The 21,214-nt window shown below is 37.6% G+C and overlaps 2 protein-coding genes and 1 long non-coding RNA gene across 3 annotated transcripts; 1 reads left to right on the top strand and 2 right to left on the bottom strand.

The window, feature by feature from the left end:
- Positions 1-4,761: 4,761 nt before the first annotated feature.
- LOC131793851 (secreted acidic protein 1A-like) lies at positions 4,762-6,220 on the bottom strand. The gene is made up of 3 exons (XM_059111347.2): positions 6,060-6,220; positions 5,599-5,640; positions 4,762-5,309 (listed from the first exon to the last, which is right to left on the bottom strand). Exons 1-3 carry the CDS (start codon positions 6,139-6,141, stop codon positions 4,792-4,794), a joined length of 642 nt encoding a protein of 213 aa, XP_058967330.2. The 5' UTR covers positions 6,142-6,220; the 3' UTR covers positions 4,762-4,791.
- Positions 6,221-7,365: 1,145 nt separating this feature from the next.
- On the top strand, positions 7,366-16,953 carry LOC136283628 (uncharacterized). The gene is made up of 3 exons (XR_010718890.1): positions 7,366-7,500; positions 15,920-16,115; positions 16,533-16,953. It is a non-coding gene; the product is annotated as an uncharacterized lncRNA (long non-coding RNA).
- On the bottom strand, positions 13,664-16,662 carry LOC131793865 (germ cell nuclear acidic protein-like). The gene is made up of 2 exons (XM_059111366.2): positions 16,515-16,662; positions 13,664-15,949 (listed from the first exon to the last, which is right to left on the bottom strand). The coding sequence occupies exons 1-2, from the start codon at positions 16,597-16,599 to the stop codon at positions 15,207-15,209; spliced, it is 828 nt and encodes a 275-aa protein (XP_058967349.2). The 5' UTR covers positions 16,600-16,662; the 3' UTR covers positions 13,664-15,206.
- Positions 16,954-21,214: the final 4,261 nt, after the last annotated feature.

Here is a 21,214-nt window from a genome sequence, read left to right as displayed (position 1 = left end):
GCAGTTAATCAATCAATAACTGTGTCACGCAACTATTCCAAAAAATAAAAGATTAGGTTTTTTTAATTGCAAATATCCCCAAGGGGCAACATTGTATGTCGACAAAAATACCACCACAGAAAAGACCTATCTTAACACTACGTTGGTGGGCGAAAAAATTTGGCCTTTGTAAAAAAGATTCCTGATCACGTCCCTCTGAGATACGTGACCTCTGACGTTAGTTTGCAATTTTCGGTCATAAACTGATGTTTACTCACTCAATTTCAATCTGAAATTGGATTGCCGACGCTAGTTTTTGCGATGCTAATGTCAAAAAACAACAGATGTATAGCTTCCAAGCTAAGGATTCACTTATCATAGAAATTCTGTGACGCTGACACAATCTATTGGAAAAAATGATTCATAAATGTATATTCATAACATACATTAAACATTACCAAATTGGGTAATGGAAGTCGGCAGTTGACAGCGACGTCTGCCAAATGTAATTTACACAAATGAAACACTTTATATACGCATTATAATTTTACTCAATGCGCCATAATTGTTTTTTCTGTGGGAATAAGACTCCATCTAATTTCAGGTGTCATTAAAGGAGTAATGTACCTAAAGTGAGAATAAGAAGATTATCTGACAATCACATTTACAATTCTTTTTGTACCGGTAACAAGTTTCTAGTTCTCTTCCTTACCTGAAATCTCGTCCTCGTCGCTTCTGTATTGTTGACGCATTAATCGTACATTCATTCTCAAGGAGGCACTTACAATTCCACTCAGGAGATGGGCCTTAAGTCATTCCTCGTTGATGAACAATTTGTCTCCATTTGCCTATCTTAAAGACGCTTCATTTTAAGAACAACATCAGAAGGATTTGCCTTGTTGCCAGTTTCTTCTCCTTGAAAGAAATCCTCATGTAAAAGTGACCGCACTCGTTGAATGTCAGCCATGCTGGGCTTCTTCTTATATCGGAAAAAGTCTTGAATTTCTGCGTCGGTGGCGTAGCACCCTTTCATCCCTCGCCCCTCCCCATATTATTCAATCTCAGCCTTCGTGTTACCGACGTTGTTTAGTCGTTTCCTTCTTTTATGAATCGCCTCATGTGACTTTAAAGTGTGGCTTGACGGCGATCGCAAACATCTTTGGGGATCGCTGAAGTCGTACTGTAAGATCTGATTCGAGTAAGCTTATGAAGGCTTGGCATTGTCAAAAGGACGCAAAACGATATAAGATATGGATTTTTCATCTAATGGTAAGCAGAATTTTTTTGGATAGGCGGAGTTCCTTTAATTGATGGTTAAAGTAAATACCAGCTGGAAGACCTACAGCATGACGTATATAACGTAATCCCTGATATTAACGAGTGGATAACGCACATCCCTGTCCTTTAAGACGCTGCAATGTTATTGAGGACCTGGTCAACAACCAAGTGCTCATAATTGTGAACTGGGCCATGAAATTCCCTCTAGTTGTTCACTGAGAAACAGAGAAAATGGTTTGGCATAAAGGGCAAGTCATGGCACTTTTCTGTCGCGGTCAAAAAGCACGCGAATGGTGAAGTTGAGGTAGAGTTCTATGTCCGAGATGGTAATTCTAAAAACGCTACAGAGAAAAGTTTGAAATACGTCGATAGATTCAGGATGATCAGTGTACATAACACAGGGTTAAAAGGACATGTAATGAAATAAACCAATGGTCATTATCTGGTGACACCATACATTGAACGAAAGGGGTTAGCTAGAAAACGTCGACAAGTAGTCTTCACTTTTCTAGGCTATTTGAGTGGTCAAATTCTACAGGACTTTAAAAGTGAAAATATTTCAGAAATGTACACAATAAAACGAAAAAATCATTCAATTTAGTTTCAAAGGATTTGAATAAGTAGTCGTTTAGGTTGTCGATGATTTGGAGCTCTACCTCTACAGTGGCAATAAGCTTAGAGGGGGTGTTGCCCATGTCTTTCTTTTCCGAGACAAGACGATACATCCAAGTTTTTTCAGCAAAGCTGTGTAGGTGTAGGGCTGGGACGGCTTTTTCCGGACCTGTTCACGTCACAGCTTTTACTATGGGATTAAGATTTTCTATGGGATTGCGCGTACGGTCATATAATAAGAGTACTCCAGCCACTAAGCCAGCCATCTAAGGGTGTTTGAAGGTTTCATGTGGCAGCATCTCAGGCCCATGTTGTCATAACTGGTCAGCAAGGGACGTTAAACATTCCACGCCCTTTTTTAAAGAGAAGGGAACGTAGCTCACGCTGTTGTGGTCTGACCTTAATTCCCAAATAGGGGACAATTGCAACATTTTGCTCCAAAAATCGCAAACTCCTCAGCGCAGTCCAGCCCAAGTCCCCGCAAAGTGTTGTAATTAACTAAGAATAGCCTCCTAAGAGGAAAGTTAATATAGACTACTCGACTCTACTCTACACTGTTAAATGTAACAGGAACAACTTTATTGTAATGCATCTAACATTCGATTTAGTCCTCTCCAAAGCTTCCCACAAATTGAGTAAAATTATTATAGGTATGTATTGTGTTGCATTTGCGTAAATTACATTTGGCAAACGTCCCTGTCAACTGCCGACGTCCATTACCCAACTCGGTAATGTTTAATGTGTGATATGTACATGCATTCATGAATAATTTTTTTCCAATAGATTGTGTCAGAGTCACAGAATTTCTATGATTAGTCAATCCCTAGCTCGGCAGCTAATATCTGTTGGTCTTTGATATTAGAACCACAAAAGCTAGCGTCAGCGATCCCACTCCAATTTCAAATTGAAATTGAGTGAGTAAACATCAGTTTATGACCAAAAATTGCCTAAACTAACGTCAGAGGGACGTGATCAGGAATCTTTTGCAGATGCCAAAAATTTTTTTTTGCCCACCAACGTAGCGTTAAAATAGTTATTTTCTGTGATGGTATCTTTGTCGACATACAATGTTGCCCATTGGAGATATTTGCATCAAAAAAACCCTAATTTTTTTTATTTTTTGGAATAGTTGCGTGACACAGTTAATGATTAACTGCTCTAAATTGGCAGAAGTTATATCAAATTACTCCAACCTTAAAGAATTGTTTCCTTTAAGGTTCAAACAACCATTTGACATGATAAGATTAAAATCCATCGCAATCTGTTAGTGTGGGAGAGATCCGTTGGAAATGCATGTTTCGAGCTTATTTAAGCATTTTACCCCAGGGATTTGGTGTGGAAGCTTTAATACCCCAGGGATAAGCTGGGAGCCCGAATTACTTTGGATTCTTGAATAACTTATCGATCCTCATAAACTGTGAAAGTTTGAAAGAAATCGGTGTGATAGCATGTGTCACGCCTGCCCGGTCCTGTCGTGGACAGGCTCTTAATACAAATTGACTAGAATGATTTGAAAATTGTTTTGTAGATTTCTGTTTGTAAAACCTTGAGATCATTGCAAGTTTTTTAATGGGATAATTTCAGGTCTTCTACCATGATGATTTGCGGACCAAGATCAAGTGGGATCAGAGATTACTTGTTGTCTTGGAATCATGAAGAGCTTTGTATTACCCCTCTTGAATTCGAAGTCTGTAAAGACTTTCTCTTACTTTATATCGCCTATTTTCTGAAATACAGGGAGTTCCACTCAACACGAAAAAGGAAATATAGAAGCGTAAAGCATAAGCTTATTTCTTTGCATATGTTGTCCTTGGCTACTGCTATATAACTTGGCAGAAAATATGAAATTTAAAAGCTTGCGCAACATAGCTTTGTTCATTTTCGTATCCTTGACTGTCTGTTTTGCTTTTAATTAAATTGTCTTATTTTGTCTGCTATTTTCCTTTCCTCCTTCTTCGACCTTACTTTTTTATTTAATATGCATTTTCAATTCGTTTTTAAACGACGAATCTTTACGAAAGCTAATACAAACCTCTGAGGAACCATGCGTACTTGAAAGCATGATCTCAAACGATTGCCATAACCAGGACTTTCATCTCAATTTCTTTCGTTTTGTTTATTTTTCACTTGTTAGCTTTTAATCCTGACTGTGCTTGAAGCGGGTGACTGTATGTACAACGCTGCACCTAAACATTAATTATTCTCGGGGAAAGAAAGTTCGGTGGCGGCAAAAGGATTTAAGGTTTCTGTAGAAATTGACAGAATGTTTGATGGGGGGGGGGGGGGGAAGGGGAAGGAAGCTTCTTTTTTTAGCCATATATCTCCGCGCAGGGATAATGCTCTAAAACCATCATCCGAATAACTGGACTTGGACTTGTTTTATTTTCTATAAAGATGTATACCTTTCCCATGGATAGTGTTTCCTGAAATTAAGCGAGAACACTAGTCAAAGATTGCACATTTATATTTATTTATTTTCTTTGGAATTATTTACTGATGCTGTTTCTCTTTTTCATTTTTAAATTTTTTTTTGTTGCTATTATTTGTTTTCATCACATGTCGGCTGAGTTCATTAACATTAAGATGACTGTTCAAGGCAGAGGAGCCATGCCATAACAGTGTAAATAGGTAAGTGTTCTCTTGTCTTGCGCTTTGTTCCAAAGTTCTTACTGTTCAATAAATAAAATAATGGCCTTTCAATCATATTATAGAAAAGTTCATATTCCATAAAAAGGAATATGCCGTCAAACTATGTGGCCAGAATTTGCCTTTATTTGTAATCTTGAACCGAGGCAGTTCCTTGAGATATTTACAAGCCGACAAAATTGAAGGAACTTTGTCAATTGTCACTTACTCTTAAATATGAACACAAAACATTCGCACCGCGAACGATATCTTCAATATGAAGCATTTATTGAAAAATTAGTAAGGGAAGTTGAAAAGCAAACATGTCAATGCAATGAGAATATGAGCAAGGCCTCCGTTGATAGCAAATCCGTTTGAAGTAACCAACTGGTCTAGACCATTACTCTCTTTGCCGTAAGTGCTATTGCCCTTTCCAATCTCTTCGACCACATGTTGCAAGCCATTATCATTGAAGCTTTGTACATTATTATCATCATCGTCGTCATCGTCATCGTCATCGTCATCCTCATCGTCATCATCATCGTCATCCTCATCATCATCATCGTCATCGCCGTCATCTCCACCATCCTCACCACTTTCATCGCCATCTTCATCACCACTTTCTTCACCACTGTCATCTCCAGACTCCTCGCCATCGTCATCCTCAACTTCTTCACCGCTGTCCTCTCCAGACTCCTCGCCATCGTCATCCTCAACTTCTTCACCGCTGTCCTCTCCAGACTCCTCACCACTATCATCTCCAGACTCACTCTCGTCGTCAATTTCTTCGCCGCTGTCAACTCCAGACTCTTCGCCTGAATATTTAGAAAAATAGCACGTGGTCAATTCCTTGAAAACGCCAAGTAGAAGGAGTATTGAAACAACTCATTTTATTGGTTCAAGCCTGATGGTGTAATCATCTATATTGAGTATGTGCTGTATGTATTGGGTCCAACAAAGAAAGAGGGGAGAAAAAAAATGAAAGAGAACGAAGACTATCAGTCGAGATATTAGCGTAATACTAATCTAAGAGTTTGTTCAGTGAAATATCAAATTTAAAAAAAACTACTCCGATGAAGTAGGGCACATATTTTGAAATCTTACCGCTTTCGTCATCTCCACTTTCTCCAGAAGCGCTTCCATCATCTGGAAAGTAGGGATTTGCTATGGTTAATAACTAAGAACGTAAAACGTATTTACGTTACAAAGCAATCAAAGTTTAAACTTTTCACGAAGTATCCAATAGAGAGAAGCAACCCTATGTGAAACCACAAAAAAGGGGATATTGCTTTAGATCAGAAATCTGACAAAACAAACTAAAGATGAATTAACCGCTCTAATTCAGCACGCGATCATTTTAACTATCACGCGGTACGTTTAGCCGGACGGGGGCTGAGTAGTTGAATGATTCTCTACACAATGAGTTAGGATTCTTCCTTACTGAACTAGAATAAAATAATGTTTCAGTTATAAAGGAAACAACTGAAGTTATCAACTGTAAATAATGGTTTCTAACTGAAAGGATAGAAACCATTTCATTAAACAGATAAATTGTCTCATCTTACCAGCAGTCACTGATAAAGGAAAACCCCCAAGCGGTCTCAAGAGAGCCACAAGACAAAGAAGATACAACAGTTTGGAGTTCATTTTTCTTCTGCAGTTCAAGTCTCTGCGTCGTTTTTGTCTCAACTCTCCCGTCGTCTTGTCGATTATGGTTTCGTCGCTACTCTGTTTTAGTATTTATAGGGTTCTCGAGAGAATGTGAAATATACATGCACACGTATCGTTTTGACACTCAAGATATTGTTATGTTTATCAAGGTGTCGAGGCAATGTCATGGAAAATTTCTAAAACCATTCAACAAGTGTCGATATTGTTTAAGGAAGCCTTCCTTTTTTCGTAAAAACACTTAGGCTCTTATTGGCAGGAAGAGTATCACGTAGGTTGGAAATTTCGTATTGAAAATTACGCCTAACCGATAGTTGTGATCGGAAATTTGAGAAAGTTAAATAATTCTTTTAATACCCCCATTAAGTATCTGCTTTGTTGACCTTTTTATGCCACTGAAACTCACGGAATAAGTAACCATAGAAACAAGTGTTTACAGACTACAATATAAAGCCAATAGTTCTGAAATAGCCATTTTGGTGGCGTTGCTTATGTTACTTAACTCAGTCTGATCTTATCTCTTCCGCTAAATTGGTCCTTATGTAAATGCTCTTAAAATTCCACTTATGCCGCGCGATGCATTTTAGCATCTTGGTAGTTGTACTTAATTCCGTCCTTATGAAAGTAAAACAAAAAGAGAGGAAAAATAAACAACTGAAAAAAAAAATCAGGTTAATGCGGGAGCCTGTAATTACTCTTACGAAACTCGAGCCGTAGATCATTTTCCGACAAAGGAGATTCGATTCCTCATGGGAACTCAGAATGTTTTCTTTGTCCCACGCTCGTGACAAGACGAAAAACATCTTTCTCTAAAATAAAACCTTTTCGACGTCATGTTTGTCATGCAGGCTACTCTTCATTCGTCACCAAAAAAATAAAATAAAATAAAAAAAATAAAAGAATGGTACTTAAGATATTAGCTAAGTAGGACGGAAAGGTGTGCTCATTGTCACCGGCATCTCTGGATTGCCGGTAATCTGGTGTATGGTAAAAGCAACGAGCATGCGCCATGTTGATGTTTTCGGCTCTATGTATCCAGGGCAAGAAAACATGAAATAAATAAAACAAAACTGAAGTAGTTTAAGTTTAGAATTTATGCCTAAAATAAAATTACTTTATGATATATGAGATGAGTTTGTGTCAAGCTGTTTGCAAGGCCTGCATAAATAATATCAATCTCTGTTTTCGGGAAATAAAATCAAAAGGAACATTCCATGCGAGCACCGAAAGAGAAACGTCTGCGAATTAAATATGGTAATTTACGTCGAACGATAAAAAAAACTTCGTTAAGGCCCAGCAGTTGAGAGGTTGACCGTGGCTTTCATGCAAACGGTTAAGGTAAATTTTAAAATTCTTGCTGTCTGCTTTCCACCATTGTGCACTTTGCGTTAGACGTGGAAGAGAGTTTTTGTTTTTCCACGAGGCTAATTAGTTAATTGTAGGAAATAATAGCAATCATTTTTTGCGGTTGTCATTGCCGTAAACGTCATACATAAGTTCATTATGAGAGATAGGAACCTCAACAACCGCACCCAAATCATGTTAATCATTTCTTACCCGCGAAACGGATTCATGGAGCCTTCCCTTATTTTTTAGGTTGGTTTCATAGTTGTCATAATTAAGTAAAACCCGGGTAGGGGTATATTGTTTAAACGTCTGCTTTAGAACGCAGCAGATATATTTATGTTCTCGAGTCGAGTCATGAGAATGTTGAAAACGAGTGTGAGTAATTTAAATAACAGATCGAACTGCCTGAAAAATCGCGTCAACTAACACGTACAAAAACCAACGACCTTGGAACAAGTTTGGCATTAAGACGCCGCAGACCGCAAATCGATATTAGAGATCGTTTTATTGGAGTTTTTTCTATGGGATATCGTGATGAATTTGAAGTGTATCACGGATTTTAGACATCATTTGAATATTGCAGGAAAGGTGTTCTCGTTACAATCCAATCCAAATTTCCGATAAATTAAGAGACGCCGGATTATCAAGGGGGAGCTTATGACAATCCGAACAAATTATCGATCCAACAAGATAAATTTTCAGTCCTTTACTTAGTAAAAACTGTGCGCTATCGATCGCGATTTTCATAGTCATGCAAGGCACTGCGATACACATTAGTTCTTTGAAGCTCAACTGGATTAGAAACAGTGCTTAGAAGAAATGAAACTACTATTTCCTTCAGTTCTTCGTTGCAAAAACTTCTCAAAACACCCGATACCTTACGTTGTTTTAATTCCGTTTTCTAAACCCTGTTTTCTTTTGCTTCACAGTAGAAAGTTTAGTGGCCTTCAGTGGTTCATTACTAACTTTCTTACTCATTGCTTGATATTGCCTTATTTTTCAAGCACACAGTCTATTTCCTTTGCATATTTTTCCTAGTTGTCTTGAGAACCAAATGAGTGCCTCTTAAGATTTGGTCATTTCAGCCAATATACGACATGCGCTGAGCCACTGACTTCAAGATATGATTACTTTGGTTTAAACCTAGAGAGTCCTGCGATCATCTCGAAGTTTCCTCGTTTTTCTAACATCGGCTCAAGAATTATGGTTGGAAACGCTGAAAATTATATAATTAACTACAACAATCAGTAGAAGCCGGTAATAAAATTAAAGCTATTAATCAAAGCAATTCACAATTTTGGCTGAACGGACACTCACAACTATGACTGACAATAATCTAATGGTGGAAGGTAAATGCTAATAAAACGAAGAGCTATCATTGCCAAGTTCATCCCATAAGAGTCCAACTGTTAGGTTTGTATCGTTGATGATTTGCTGACTGAATGTTTTCCAGTGGTGAAGCCCATCTATTTTTGGCTTCCTTCATCCTGGGTTATCATAGAACAGCATAGAACAATTGCTGCAAAAAACGATAAAACGATTTTTATCCAACAAAATTTTAAGCTCATGGGTATTTTCGTTTTTCTCCTGTTACTATGATAGTTGAGCAAAATTACAGATACGGGACAAGAAACGCCACCGTCAACAAAATAAACTTTCAGCAAAGATTATTTTCTGCAAAGTCATTTTAGTTAAAATCAACATCCCCAGCGCAAGAAAAGTAACTAAGTCATGGCAATGTTCGTCTGTGTGGAACGCACGTACGAAGACTCTTAGAAACGATACATTTTTATCCCATTTGATAATAAGTGCGCAAGTATTACACACAAGGACAACATGAAGGAAGAGACTGCAACTACTTCCATTTTAAATTATACTCCTATTTTCCAATTGCTCTAGACGGTATCTCAAACAACGTCGATTTTCTAAGTGAACATCGAGGATTTATTTTGAGCATGATTGAGAGGGACAATCCCTATCTACTTCAACGTCAGTCTAAAGCAGTTATATGCATATCATTTTATTTAGACATATCAATGAAATCTAGTGATCCGATGTAATCCAAAATGTAACTCGGTAAAAGGTTCTTTGCATGTGTCTTTTCAGTTCGATGCTTTCGAATGCTAAGTTTAACCGGCTGGGTCCTTTCATGCCACGTTCAAGTACGCCTCGAGGCTCATGTCTCTATAAGATGGACTTGAGCGTCGAGGCTTTTATCAAATATGCTTTAAAATTAAAAAAAAAAAGAAATTTTCACAGGATTAAACTCGGTCACAGGCGAGCGACTCGTGTATTAAAATAATTTGTGTGTCTGGAAAACAGAATCAATTCTTTCTAATTACTCGGTTGATTAGTCCCTATAAGTGTAAGCCTAAAAAGGGCTTTTGCTGCTTTTAATTCTAACTGCTTGTCTTATGATGTACACGGTCACAAGGCTGATTCAGTTAACGTATTTACAACCTTGTTTAAAGCCGAACATTACAAATGTTCTGTTCTAACATACTCCCATGTATTCAGCTCATACGAGCATAACTGTATCCCTCCAAAAGATATATCATTTTATCTGAAATGAATGTTTGTGGGATTGGCTTAATCCTTCTATTTGTCATGATCAACAAAATACCTCACCAGTGAGGGAAATTTGTATCTTTGGAGAAAAAAATAAAAAACAATTCGGTATCATTACGCTTCAACGACACGTACACCGCTTTACCATCTTGGAAAAAAATATTATTTTCTCTAACCGCATGGCTAAAGAGCTTTACCAAATAAGGTTATGACGCACTCGGTATCTTAGAGTACGTATCTGTATGCATTCTTCTGCGCGATAGGTTGAGTGTGATATCCATGGAATATCTACCGACCTACTGACCCTATTGAGAAAAAGGTTTATGTAACTGAAAATTAAAGTACAACAGCTTTAAAAACTTTTTATTTTGCAAGTGAATGTATTAAAATAGGTATCCCTGAAAAGAATGACAAAAAATATGCTAATTCGGAAGCCTCTTGAGCTACTCACCGCAGTAGCCAGCAAAATGCTCATAAAATAAAATTTTAAAGGAATCTTAACTTTTTATCCCTCTACTTGAAATAGGCGGCATAAAATACTGAAAGGGCGGTAATTTGTAATACCCATCGTCGGAGGCAAGGCGTTTATAATAAATTAACGATGAATTAATCAAATCAAATATTTATTAAGGTTAATAATCTGGCAACGTCAAATGTGTAAATGTCGATGTTTCGTCCCTTGAATTTTTTTCCATCTTGTCGGTAACAAAAAAATTAGCGTTTGTTTTTTAGCCGGTTAGTCATCACCACCGAGGATGAGTATTAGAATACCACCTACCTAGTATTTTGTGCCGCCAGTTCATTTCTGGAAGGATATGAAGCTAGGATTCGCTATTCTATAATCAATTTTGTGGTTGCCGCGGTAAAAAGTTCAAAGACTCCACAATCGGGATTTTTCAACCTCTAAACAACAACTAAGTCTACATGGTAGACAATATCGAGTAATCGCGACGTGTTTGTTTGTCTACCTGTTTGTCGGTGTAATCTCGTTGTAATTTTTTTTACGCTTCCCTCATCACAAAAATTTAAAATCTTTAGGTCTTTGAGACCGTTGCAAATCTTTGTTTAATCGTCTCAACTAAAGTAAGGAGATATTCCTCAAATTTGTTTTCAAGCTATTTGCTAGTGGGTGCTCTATTATGACTAGCTCCTGTCTTTTTAATTAGTTTATTTTCACACTAGTAAATCAAATCGAACGCGGTTAAAACTTGACATACCAGCGTCCGAAAGTAACATCACAGGTGAACAGAGGTGTGAGCCTTGCTTTTTGAAAATAAATTGGCGATATCTACATTTGGAAAAAGAATTTACAGTGCAATTAAATTATGTGCCAAAACAATGCGATGGGCAACCAATAGAAGGCTTATTTTGCAGGGTAGTTTAATACACAGGGTAAGGTCTAAGATTTTTTGCAATCGATCAATCTTTATTGTACTTATCGTCTCGATGAAGAGGCACAATATTCTCCTGGACCAAGGGCGGCTAATGCGGGTCTAAGAAGGCCAGTTTATAAAAATCTTATTCACAATTATAGAAAAGTACATTGCAATAACTATTAAAAAATAGCAAATAGTTTATTAATTTAATAGTTTATTAAATTATTTTTTTAACCTCTTGCATTTAACCTAAGTGATTCTCTTATGTACAGCAATACACGAATCTTCTACTTTGATAACTCTCAATAGAATATATATGTAATTCAATTTGAATGATTCGTTTTTGGTGCTATTGTCACACTCTTTTGACCAAACGTAAAACATATTTTTTTATCGGTCAGACAAACTCAAAATGTACTATTTCTCCTTTCCTGATAGGTAACATTCCTGCAAATAAGAATATCACCGAGCAGCATTAATAACATTCAGAAAAGAAGATAATTCATAAGCAATACAGCCACAGCGCACTCCTCCCCACTTTTTCGTCTTAGGCATCCACATTTCGTCGCCATTTACAAGTTACTTTCCCATTTCATCGCCGCTAAACTTCCACTGTCCTTTGAAATAAAAGTTTAGCTGATTACGATCTCCTCATTAAACTGCTTTCCAATTTTGTCAAGTTATTTGCACGACCCCTCTGCATTGCCATTAAGTGTCAAAAATATTTCTGAGGGCTGAAGTCATTGATGTCAGTATTTCGAGTTCAATTCAGTGCCAACTATCGATAAAAAGTGTTCCAATACATTTTATTATGAAGCCTCCAAAAGCTCTTCTCTGCTTCCTCCAAAAGCTCTTCTTTGCTTCCTCCATCCTCCGCCCCAATCATTATTAAATCCATTTATTCACCAATTTGCAATATGATCTTTGCTCAAGTCTGGCCTGTGCTTTTAAAATTGTGGGCACGGAATCCTCTTTTAGAACATTTGTGTGGCCTATGGATGTTTGTAAAACTTACTATCCATGGAAAAGAAATAATTGTAATGCAGATAAAGAAGAAAACGAGAAAGATTCTTATTTTCTCACAATTAACTCGCTTAACACTTTTAACAATATTTCTTGCCAACGAAGTGACAATCTTTAGGATGCAGTATCAAGTCTTGAGTGAAGAAACTTCGGCTTTGATATAATTGATTTGGATAATGTATTGGATTTCAAGATCTCTTCACTTGTAATTTTGAACTTAAACAGATCAACGAAATTTTATATAGCTCGGAATATTCCAAACTTGTTTAGAAAACCTTATCACAATCGATAGCCTTCGATTTATGAAACTGAGCATAGTCACTATCTTTACAGGGTTTTTATGTGACCACTTGATTATTAAGGAACGTTTTATCAATAGATTAATTGAAGAAAAATTGCAGAGGTTTGCAAAGTTCATTAAACTAAGAATCAAACACCCCTTATTACTAACAAAAAATCTTTATGACCAACTAGTGAAATCAGAGCGGATGCTGAGTGCAGGAGGCATCTTAGATGTTTACCTCGACGCAACCTATGTTGCAGGAAAAACGTATTAACGCATTCCTACGAATGAAACTTGAAGTAATTCTCACAGTTTACGAAGTCAGCAATTGTTGAAATGAGCATAATGACTTTAAGTTCTCATTCTCTGGTTAAGATGGTGTATGAGAAACATTTAGAACAAAAAAACACGAGCAAGAGTCACGGCAACCGCCAGAGAAAAATAAATTTGTCGGTGCTTGCTGATAATTAGCAGACATATACTAATTTTCAGGATATCGAAGAAATGCCACAATATTGACGACTTTTTTTTAGCTCACCCGCACCCAAGTTACAGATCGTTTCATATACTTGTTGAAACCCTCTGACTTCTAAAAATACTCATTGTCGGGAAACAAATACAATTCATCAGACAGCCGGGAGATATTAAATCAAATATCCTACCGATCCAACTAATATGATTATCCGCAACTACTCCCGTCACACAAATTGAATGTTTTTGTGCATCTTGACCAAATTAATTAAGGTCAATTGGTAAATCCTTGAAATACGTTCCTTCTGTCAATCTAAGCAGTGTTCCTGACTTTTGATTAAGCTTTAAAGAAAGTTAAAATTGGCATGAAACACAGGGTTTAAATCGTGTCATAGTTTCCGTGAAACTCTCTACCCTGTACGAGTTACTTTTCGTGGCCAACCAATTTTGGCACAGGAAAAACATTCGTCATCGGATGACAGATATTGACCTAATTAGACTGCCGATCTCACTAATATGACCCCCGGCGATTAAACGATCGGGCAAATATTTCGTGTTGCTATTACAGGCACTGATCAAACAAAGTCACCATACATCCAGTTCACATGGATATTTCTCGGTCACTTAACACCATGAAGCTACAGCATATCTTCAATAACAAACTGAATTTGTGCCGCCAAGTTCAGCATAACATCCCATGAAATAATTTGGTCGGCTCTACAAGTATTTACGGAGGCGATTTAATTTTATCCTGGAAACAAACATTCGTCAACAGACAGTAGGAAAATATTGATCTAATACGCGTACCGATTTAACTTTTCCTATTTCTATGACCTTCAGGCAAACATCGTGCGTTGTACATTTAATTATAACTTTGGAGAATGCAATAGACTGAAAATTATTTTTATTTTTTTCACTTCCGCTTTATCTGCACCGTCATGCCGCGGCGGCAAAGCACCAATTAACACCAGATAAAAACTCAGCTAGGTCTACAGTTTATCTATTGCTTCAAGTCCTTCCAATGTGTTTGCTGAGTGATATAAATTAAGTTAAGATGTTACAATATCATATCGTAAGAAAAATCTTAACTCACAAGATAGGCACGACTTTTAAATGGCAAAAGAAAAAAAATAAGCAGGCGCCCTCAAATTTTATTCATAGGCAATAACTTATCCATTTTGGTCAATAAAAATTACACGTGTGTTGGGTGCGGAAGTATCTGTATATGTCCACTATAACTGAAGAACGAAAGCTGTGATCAGTCGTTTCTGAAGTATTACTCGAATGGGGCAAGTTATGTCATGCAGTAAGCAACCATCAATGAAAAGATGAAATGGAAAATAAAGATACATCTGCATATGAAAGAAGGCTAAAATGTGACCATTTCTTCATTGAGTAGGGTTTATTTGAGTTTTTTAAATGCGCTCAGCAACAGATAGTAAATAAAAATGATCCGTTAACTGTGAACTATTTTTATTTTTGAACTATTTTTTTTATTTTTCTTGAGACGCTGGGCCTCATTTGATGGCTAATCTTCCCCGTTTCGCAGCGGGGTCTCAACTGAATGTCGACGTGAGATCTGAAAGAAGTGAGAACACCTGTGATCCAAAATCAAAGTTTCATAAGAGGCTCAGTGAAAATAAGAACTCTTCGCTTCATTTATTCAATTTATCCAATTGTTTAATACCACACATGAGCACCTCAGTTACAAAAATATAAGGAGGAATTTATATTGAATTTGTAGAACAAGTCTTCATATACTTGTAAAACAAGTGCATGGTTATGATGGTAAGTACTTCACTGAAAAATTAATTATTTCTTTACATCATTTATACAGGATGACAAAAACGGTTGGTGGCACCATATATACAAGGCAAGCTGACAGGAAGGGCTGAAATATTTGACTCCTTTTTATTCAATAAATTAACAGGAAAATATCAAACATAGCTAACACCTGGGGGCTTTGGTAGTTTGAGCTAATGAAGAAAGCCAATTAAAATGCCACTTATACAGGTGGAAATGCTAAAATACTTAATAGAAAGTCCTTTAAAAGATGAAACTGCGTCAGATTTAAACAAGTCCATAACGTCACCACTCTTCGGCCAATCCCCTTCTTTGTTCCCTCTTTCGTAACCCTGATCGTCAAAGTCGCCTTCGTCAACACCACTACCATCTTCCTTATCTTCGTCTTCAACACCACTTCCATCTTTCTCGTCTTCCTTGTCATCATCACCTTCATCATCATCATCATCATCATCATCATCATCATCATTGGTGTTGTCGCTGTCTTCGTCATTCTTGTCGTCGTCATCGTCAACATCATCGTCGTCCTTCTCTTGGTCCTTGTATCCACTGTACCCATTTTCGCTGTAATTGTCATCTCCATCGCTTTCCTCATGGCGATTTTTGTCAACATTCTTACCTTCCTCGTCATCATCATCACGAGTGTCATCATCGTCCTCTTTTTCTTTTCCAACATTCTCACCATCCTTGTCATCCCCACTCTCATGACTGCCATCATCTGTATCTTTGTCGCTACTGTTATCATTTGACTTGTCTCTGAATCTACCTCCATTAACTTGGCCATCTGCATCATCTATTCCATAGTCCTTTTCTTCTTTTTCCTCTCCACCATCGACATCTCCATCGTTAACATCTTTAAGAAAATCATCATCCTTTTCGTCTGTAGGTAATCCTTGGTCACCATCGTCTCCCTCGTCTGTGAGGAAATGAGTTAAATACGGTATTGACATGTTCGGAAAAAGTTATCATTTCTATAAGATTGCCTGTCGATGACCTCAAGACGTTTGAGTGGTCCTCGTATAAAAGTGAAGAAAAGGGGATCAAAACATGACACACGGCGATTATGGAACGTCAAAAGACAGGTTGGTAGGCTTCCTATTCTCCTCGGTTGTCAAACCCCCTAACCGAGATAATTTGATCAGCCTTCTAATTTTATAGCTGTTTTAAGGCTAGCTTCTTTAAAATTTCTGGTCTTGCTCATCAACCCACTGTTTAGGTTGCAGTACTTTGATTTTATCTTCCTTACTAACCACAAGAAGGCATACAGAAGATGGTTAGATTTATGGTTTCTTTTTTTATTTATTTTTTTTTTTATGAAGATGATTAAATTAAGCAGTAAGAACAGATTTATCTTTTTTCTTTGGCTTCTCAGGCAGAAATAAAAATACTCTAATTCAAATTGAAGCAAAGCTTCCCAGCAAGCCGTTTACACGTCAAGAAATATTAACAAGACTGCATGATCGTTAACAAACATATCTCACCATCTCGCCTTTCCAAAGGTAAACCACAGAGTGGTTGGCCTAATTGCACCATGAAGAAAAGAAGAAGAAGAGCTTTAGAAGTCATTTTGCAATCCTTCCTCCTTGCGTTTGTCCAATTAATTAAGCGATGTTACTCGATCAACCTGCGTTGACCGTTTAGTTTACTAACGTTAGGGTCTCAAGTAGTTATATAGCACTGATACCCTTGATATTGTGATATTTTTAAGGATGCTAGTCAATATTCATTCAATACAGTCACGACCTTGACTAAGTAGTACTTAACGCCAGGACTAGAAAAAAAGGGAAACATTCTGAATTAAACAGGCGTAATTCAAACTTTTGTGTAATTTCATAGACTGCAAGTCACCAAAACATAATTTTAAAGCTGCTGTTTGAATCCAATGTTGATTTATTTCCATGGGAACTAGTAATTAGCTCACAGAAACATCCTTGAACATAATACATTTGTTTTTGTTGTGATCATTTTCCTTGTAACCATGGTTTGACAACTTTTATTTTGCTGCAAGCTCTATGAAAAAAAGACTATTTCCACTTCAATCAGTATCATTTTAATCCTTTGAAGAGGAAAAAATTATCTCATAACCCGTTGTACCTAATTTGCTGAGTCTGATTAGCGCCAATGTCTTCATTTTTTGTCTTGATTTTTCCGTCGGATATTACTTGATGCGAATGCTATACTGATTGAAGAAGTTCAGATGTAAACCCCTCTTGATTAAGCCAGCGGAGAACAGCTGTTCATTTAGGTTGTGTAAGCAAACTATTAATGAGTAAAGATTATTTGCATTTCCTGTCAATCAGTACGAGGTTCCAGTCTCTGAAATAAGTTAAAAGTTTTGAAAGACTTAAATGCTGAAGGCTTTAACTCGACCATTTCTTTCGACTGGCAAAGTCATGTGATACTGTATGGTCGTGCAAAGAACCTGTTTATTAAAATGGTGATCGATACGGGTTTCCAAGAACGAAATTAGACCGAATGGACGTGCCTTTGTGGCCTCGTTGCTAATCATGAAGGTTGCCTTACCTTATCACCTCTACGTATTATCAAACAATAGAGAAAAGACGTGTGAAAGCGTGACCGAGGGGTCTAAGGTGCTACTTTTCGAATTCCACCGCTGTCATTATTTTAGTAAGAAATATTTCAATTCTTCTCTCGCTTGGATATGACTAAAAGAAACATTTTTTCGTGCTGTACAAGCAAACAAAAAGCCACGTGTATCACGTGCATTGTAAACTATAAGTGAAATGGTTTTCACAGGGACCGCGCAGCAAGTTTTCGAGTGGGGGGGCTAAAGAAGAATGCGAAAATTTTTTTGTTAAATTATTTTTTGTTTAATTTATTTTTATTCTTGCAAATAAGTGGGGGGGCTAAAGCCCCCCCAGCCCCTCCCTCTGCGCGGTCCCTGTTTCAACAAGCTCTCTATTAGCATTATATTTGGCAATGATTCTTTTGAGGGTTCATTTCTAATTGTCGTCGAATGAACACAAACTTCACCTTCTCCCGCTTTAATAAACATACTTTAGCCAAATCAATCAGAGATCGATATCATGATTCCTCGATACAGCGTCAAGTCTACCTTTTTGCAATACCTGACTAAAAGGCTTGTTCTTTCCTTAATTTGGGTTATAATCAAGAATTTCCATTCTTATTTCATCTATCCATAACATTAGAGTCTTATTTCTCAGACATCAAATCTAATAATTCAAGCTATATGACCGTGAAATTAAATATTTTGTTGGGTAGTTAGGGCAGAATACTTTGAAAACCACGCGTGCTAACTGGAAGCACCATGAGTCTTGGTGTTAGTACACGCTCTTAAATGCTTTATCGATAGTCATGTTTGGGCTTAGATGACAACTGACCTTGGCAGAGTAAACATATTTTTAGAATGCTAACTGAAACAATCTCACAACTGAAACATTCGAAATGAAAAACAAGGTATTAAACAAAACCAGTCTTCGAGAACCAAAACCTAAACAAACCCTCCCATTGAGGATTTTAAGCAAGGTCAGTGACAAACCCAAACATGAATAGCGATGACGATTATCATACGAGAATTAAGCGTTATCACAACGATCAAACAGGCACCACTCAAGAGATAAAGGTAAAAGTGAGGTACTGCAGAACATAACAAATCAAGCCTTACAAGAATCGCATAAGAATTTCAAAATACTCTAACAGGCCTAAACAATTTCCAAACAAGATATATCAACGTTCACAAAACAACCAGCTGAACAATTATCCCATCCAGCTGTATGGTTTGTTAAGCATGTTTGCTCCGACAAAGCTTAATTTTCCCTTTTGCAAAGGAAGACCGATGGTGAGAGTCGAAAGCGAAGTATTTGTCAGTGTGGGTAGGTTTACGATAAACACTTGTCTCTAAATTCCCCTGTTCCGCTCTGCACACATTTAAATCAAGAAAAGGCAGGTGTCTATCCTTTTCACGCTCAAGGGTAAATTGGATAGACGACCCGAATAAAGACCGAATACCGCGAATAGTCGCGAATAGTGACGAATAGTGCCGCAAAGTGATGAATAATAAAAATTAATTAATTAATAATGAAATAAAAATAGAACTAGCCGTTTCTAGCAGAGAGTTAGTGGTTTGAGCCTTGAAAAATGAAAGCCCCATGAGGCAACCGGCGCATGACGCTTTCTAGCTGACGAATTAGCGTAGATCGTAAAACTTGGATGATGCGGTGTCAACATATTTGAAAAACGTTCAAGGCGTGATTGCCACGAAGACGTCGATAAGCTTCTCCAGTCAAAAACACTAACATACATTTCGGGCACAGGCATCCCAAACTCTCGATCTGTGATATTAAGTTACAATAAACGACTCAATTTTAAAACACAAACAACGAACATTTCTTTAGTGGGATAACTAAAATTAGGTTAACTCCGCAAAACACGAGTCCGATTTCCTTCAAACTAAGTCAGATATCGGATACCTATAAAATGTCATGCTATTGTCACACAAATTACTACAGAAGAGCGCCATGCAAAGCACTAAGTATATGTATACCAGAGCTCATTCTCAGCAGGTTAAGCACAAGTGTGGAGTGTCTTGTTTTGCACAATAAACGGCCTTGACAGGTCACTAGAAGACCGGGGTTGGTAACGCGAAATATCAAATAGGGGAACTTGACTAAGTCACTTACTATTCGCGCCTATTCGCAGTAATCGGTAGTTATTCGGGTTTTATCGTTAGCCTAGACGACTCCACTGAATTCAAATGCGATAGGAGGAGTTCCGCTTTATTTCTGGATACCGCTGAAATGACATCTTTGACATATCGTTCCCAGAACAAGGGTTTAAAGGCCCATTTCCAACCTTGATACAACGCGGTCGTTTGTTTTTGTTTTGAACGACCGCTTTTGTTTAAATAGCACCACTGATTGGTCAGTTATTTTTACCTTGTCACGTTGTGTCAAAACACCTTCTACGTTTTCTCCCATGAATTTGAAGAGCTTGTTAAAATAATTCTGTTTAAAACGGTTCTACGTTTTAACCCGGCATGGAAGCAGATGAATCCATTGATTTTGTAGATTCCGCGGTAGTAAACGCTTATCGATCGGTTGTTGCTAAAGAGGAATACGAAAATCCTTGCGAGTATTTCGAAGAAGGTGAAAATGTTGATCCACCACGTTTTCATCCATTCATCAAATTTGCCATCCTTGTTAAATAGGACCAAGGGCCAGTCGAAGTTTCCTGCCAGTGGAGAGGAGCTTGCGCTCGAAAGAGTGGTCGAGGTTGTTGTCCATGCAAAGCAGCAAATAAGAATTGTAACGCAAACTGTCAGTGTCGCTGACGCTCCTGCAATGAAGTGACTAAACTCAAAATAATTAAACGTCCGGTAGTCCGATATTTTTCCATATTTCTCTTCGAAATCCAAAAAATATTTACACGAAAAGTTTCTACCTTTATTTACAATCCTCAAGCGCTTCCAGGCAGCCTAAAATTTCAAACTTGATGTTTTTCGCTAAATCTGTATACAGAGTACGAAGCCATCCAAACCCTTGACACTTAAAAACTGTTCAATGACACGGCTGGACACGGTCCTCAACTAACTCCATATTTCTCTCTGAAATATATCAATTTTTCGTTGAAAAATATTCTACCTTCATTTACAATCCTCAAGCGCTTCTAAACGTTGTCCTTTTCGCCGACTCTGTTCGGGAATTTCGTGTTACAGGAAATTAGGTCGCGGCGCGCGTTGCATCAAGGTTGGAAATGGGCCTTTAACCGGTGAAGTGGCTAAAGCCCTTTGTTCCACGTCTTCCATTACCATATGGGCAATGACAGCAAAGACGGGAAAGTCCATAGCTGGACCAAAAACCTGTTGATAGTAGGTGCTGTTGTATGCAAATTGTGTGGTTTTGAGGCAAAGGAAAGCAGATAAATTATCCTCCACAGATAAAGAAGTTCTTTGTCCTAGGGACGCGTCTCCTTTGAGTCTCTCCTCCGCGACTTGAACTATACCAAAACATTTTTCCTTAACTTCCAGAAACCAGTTACATCTAGTAACACTGTACTCCTGATGAGAAGGAACCAGCGACTGGTTTTGCTGTTATTCCTTACATTCAGGGTGTTACGGAACCCATCAAGATGATTTTGGATAGCCACAACGTTAAAGTTACTCAAAAACCTTTCCAGACTTTACAACATATTTCTACCAAAC

The sequence above is a fragment of the Pocillopora verrucosa genome, chromosome 9 (assembly GCF_036669915.1).
Source record: "Pocillopora verrucosa isolate sample1 chromosome 9, ASM3666991v2, whole genome shotgun sequence".
Lineage (NCBI taxonomy): Eukaryota > Metazoa > Cnidaria > Anthozoa > Scleractinia > Pocilloporidae > Pocillopora > Pocillopora verrucosa.
The sequence above is the reverse complement of the archived record's forward strand: the minus strand, read 5'-3'. Positions and strand labels throughout refer to the sequence as shown.

What these genes read in the sequence shown, in the direction of transcription:
- LOC131793851 (XM_059111347.2), bottom strand. Translation starts at nt 6,141, where the DNA reads ATGAACTCCAAACTGTTGTATCTTCTTTGTCTTGTGGCTCTCTTGAGA. An exon ending in TCCTTTATCAGTGACTGCTG is followed by an intron (nt 5,641 to 6,059) that starts GTAAGATGAGAC and finishes CCTACTTTCCAG; the next exon opens with ATGATGGAAGCGCTTCTGGA. An exon ending in AAGTGGAGATGACGAAAGCG is followed by an intron (nt 5,310 to 5,598) that starts GTAAGATTTCAA and finishes CTAAATATTCAG; the next exon opens with GCGAAGAGTCTGGAGTTGAC.
- LOC131793865 (XM_059111366.2), bottom strand. Translation starts at nt 16,599, where the DNA reads ATGACTTCTAAAGCTCTTCTTCTTCTTTTCTTCATGGTGCAATTAGGC. An exon ending in ACCTTTGGAAAGGCGAGATG is followed by an intron (nt 15,950 to 16,514) that starts GTGAGATATGTT and finishes ATTTCCTCACAG; the next exon opens with ACGAGGGAGACGATGGTGAC.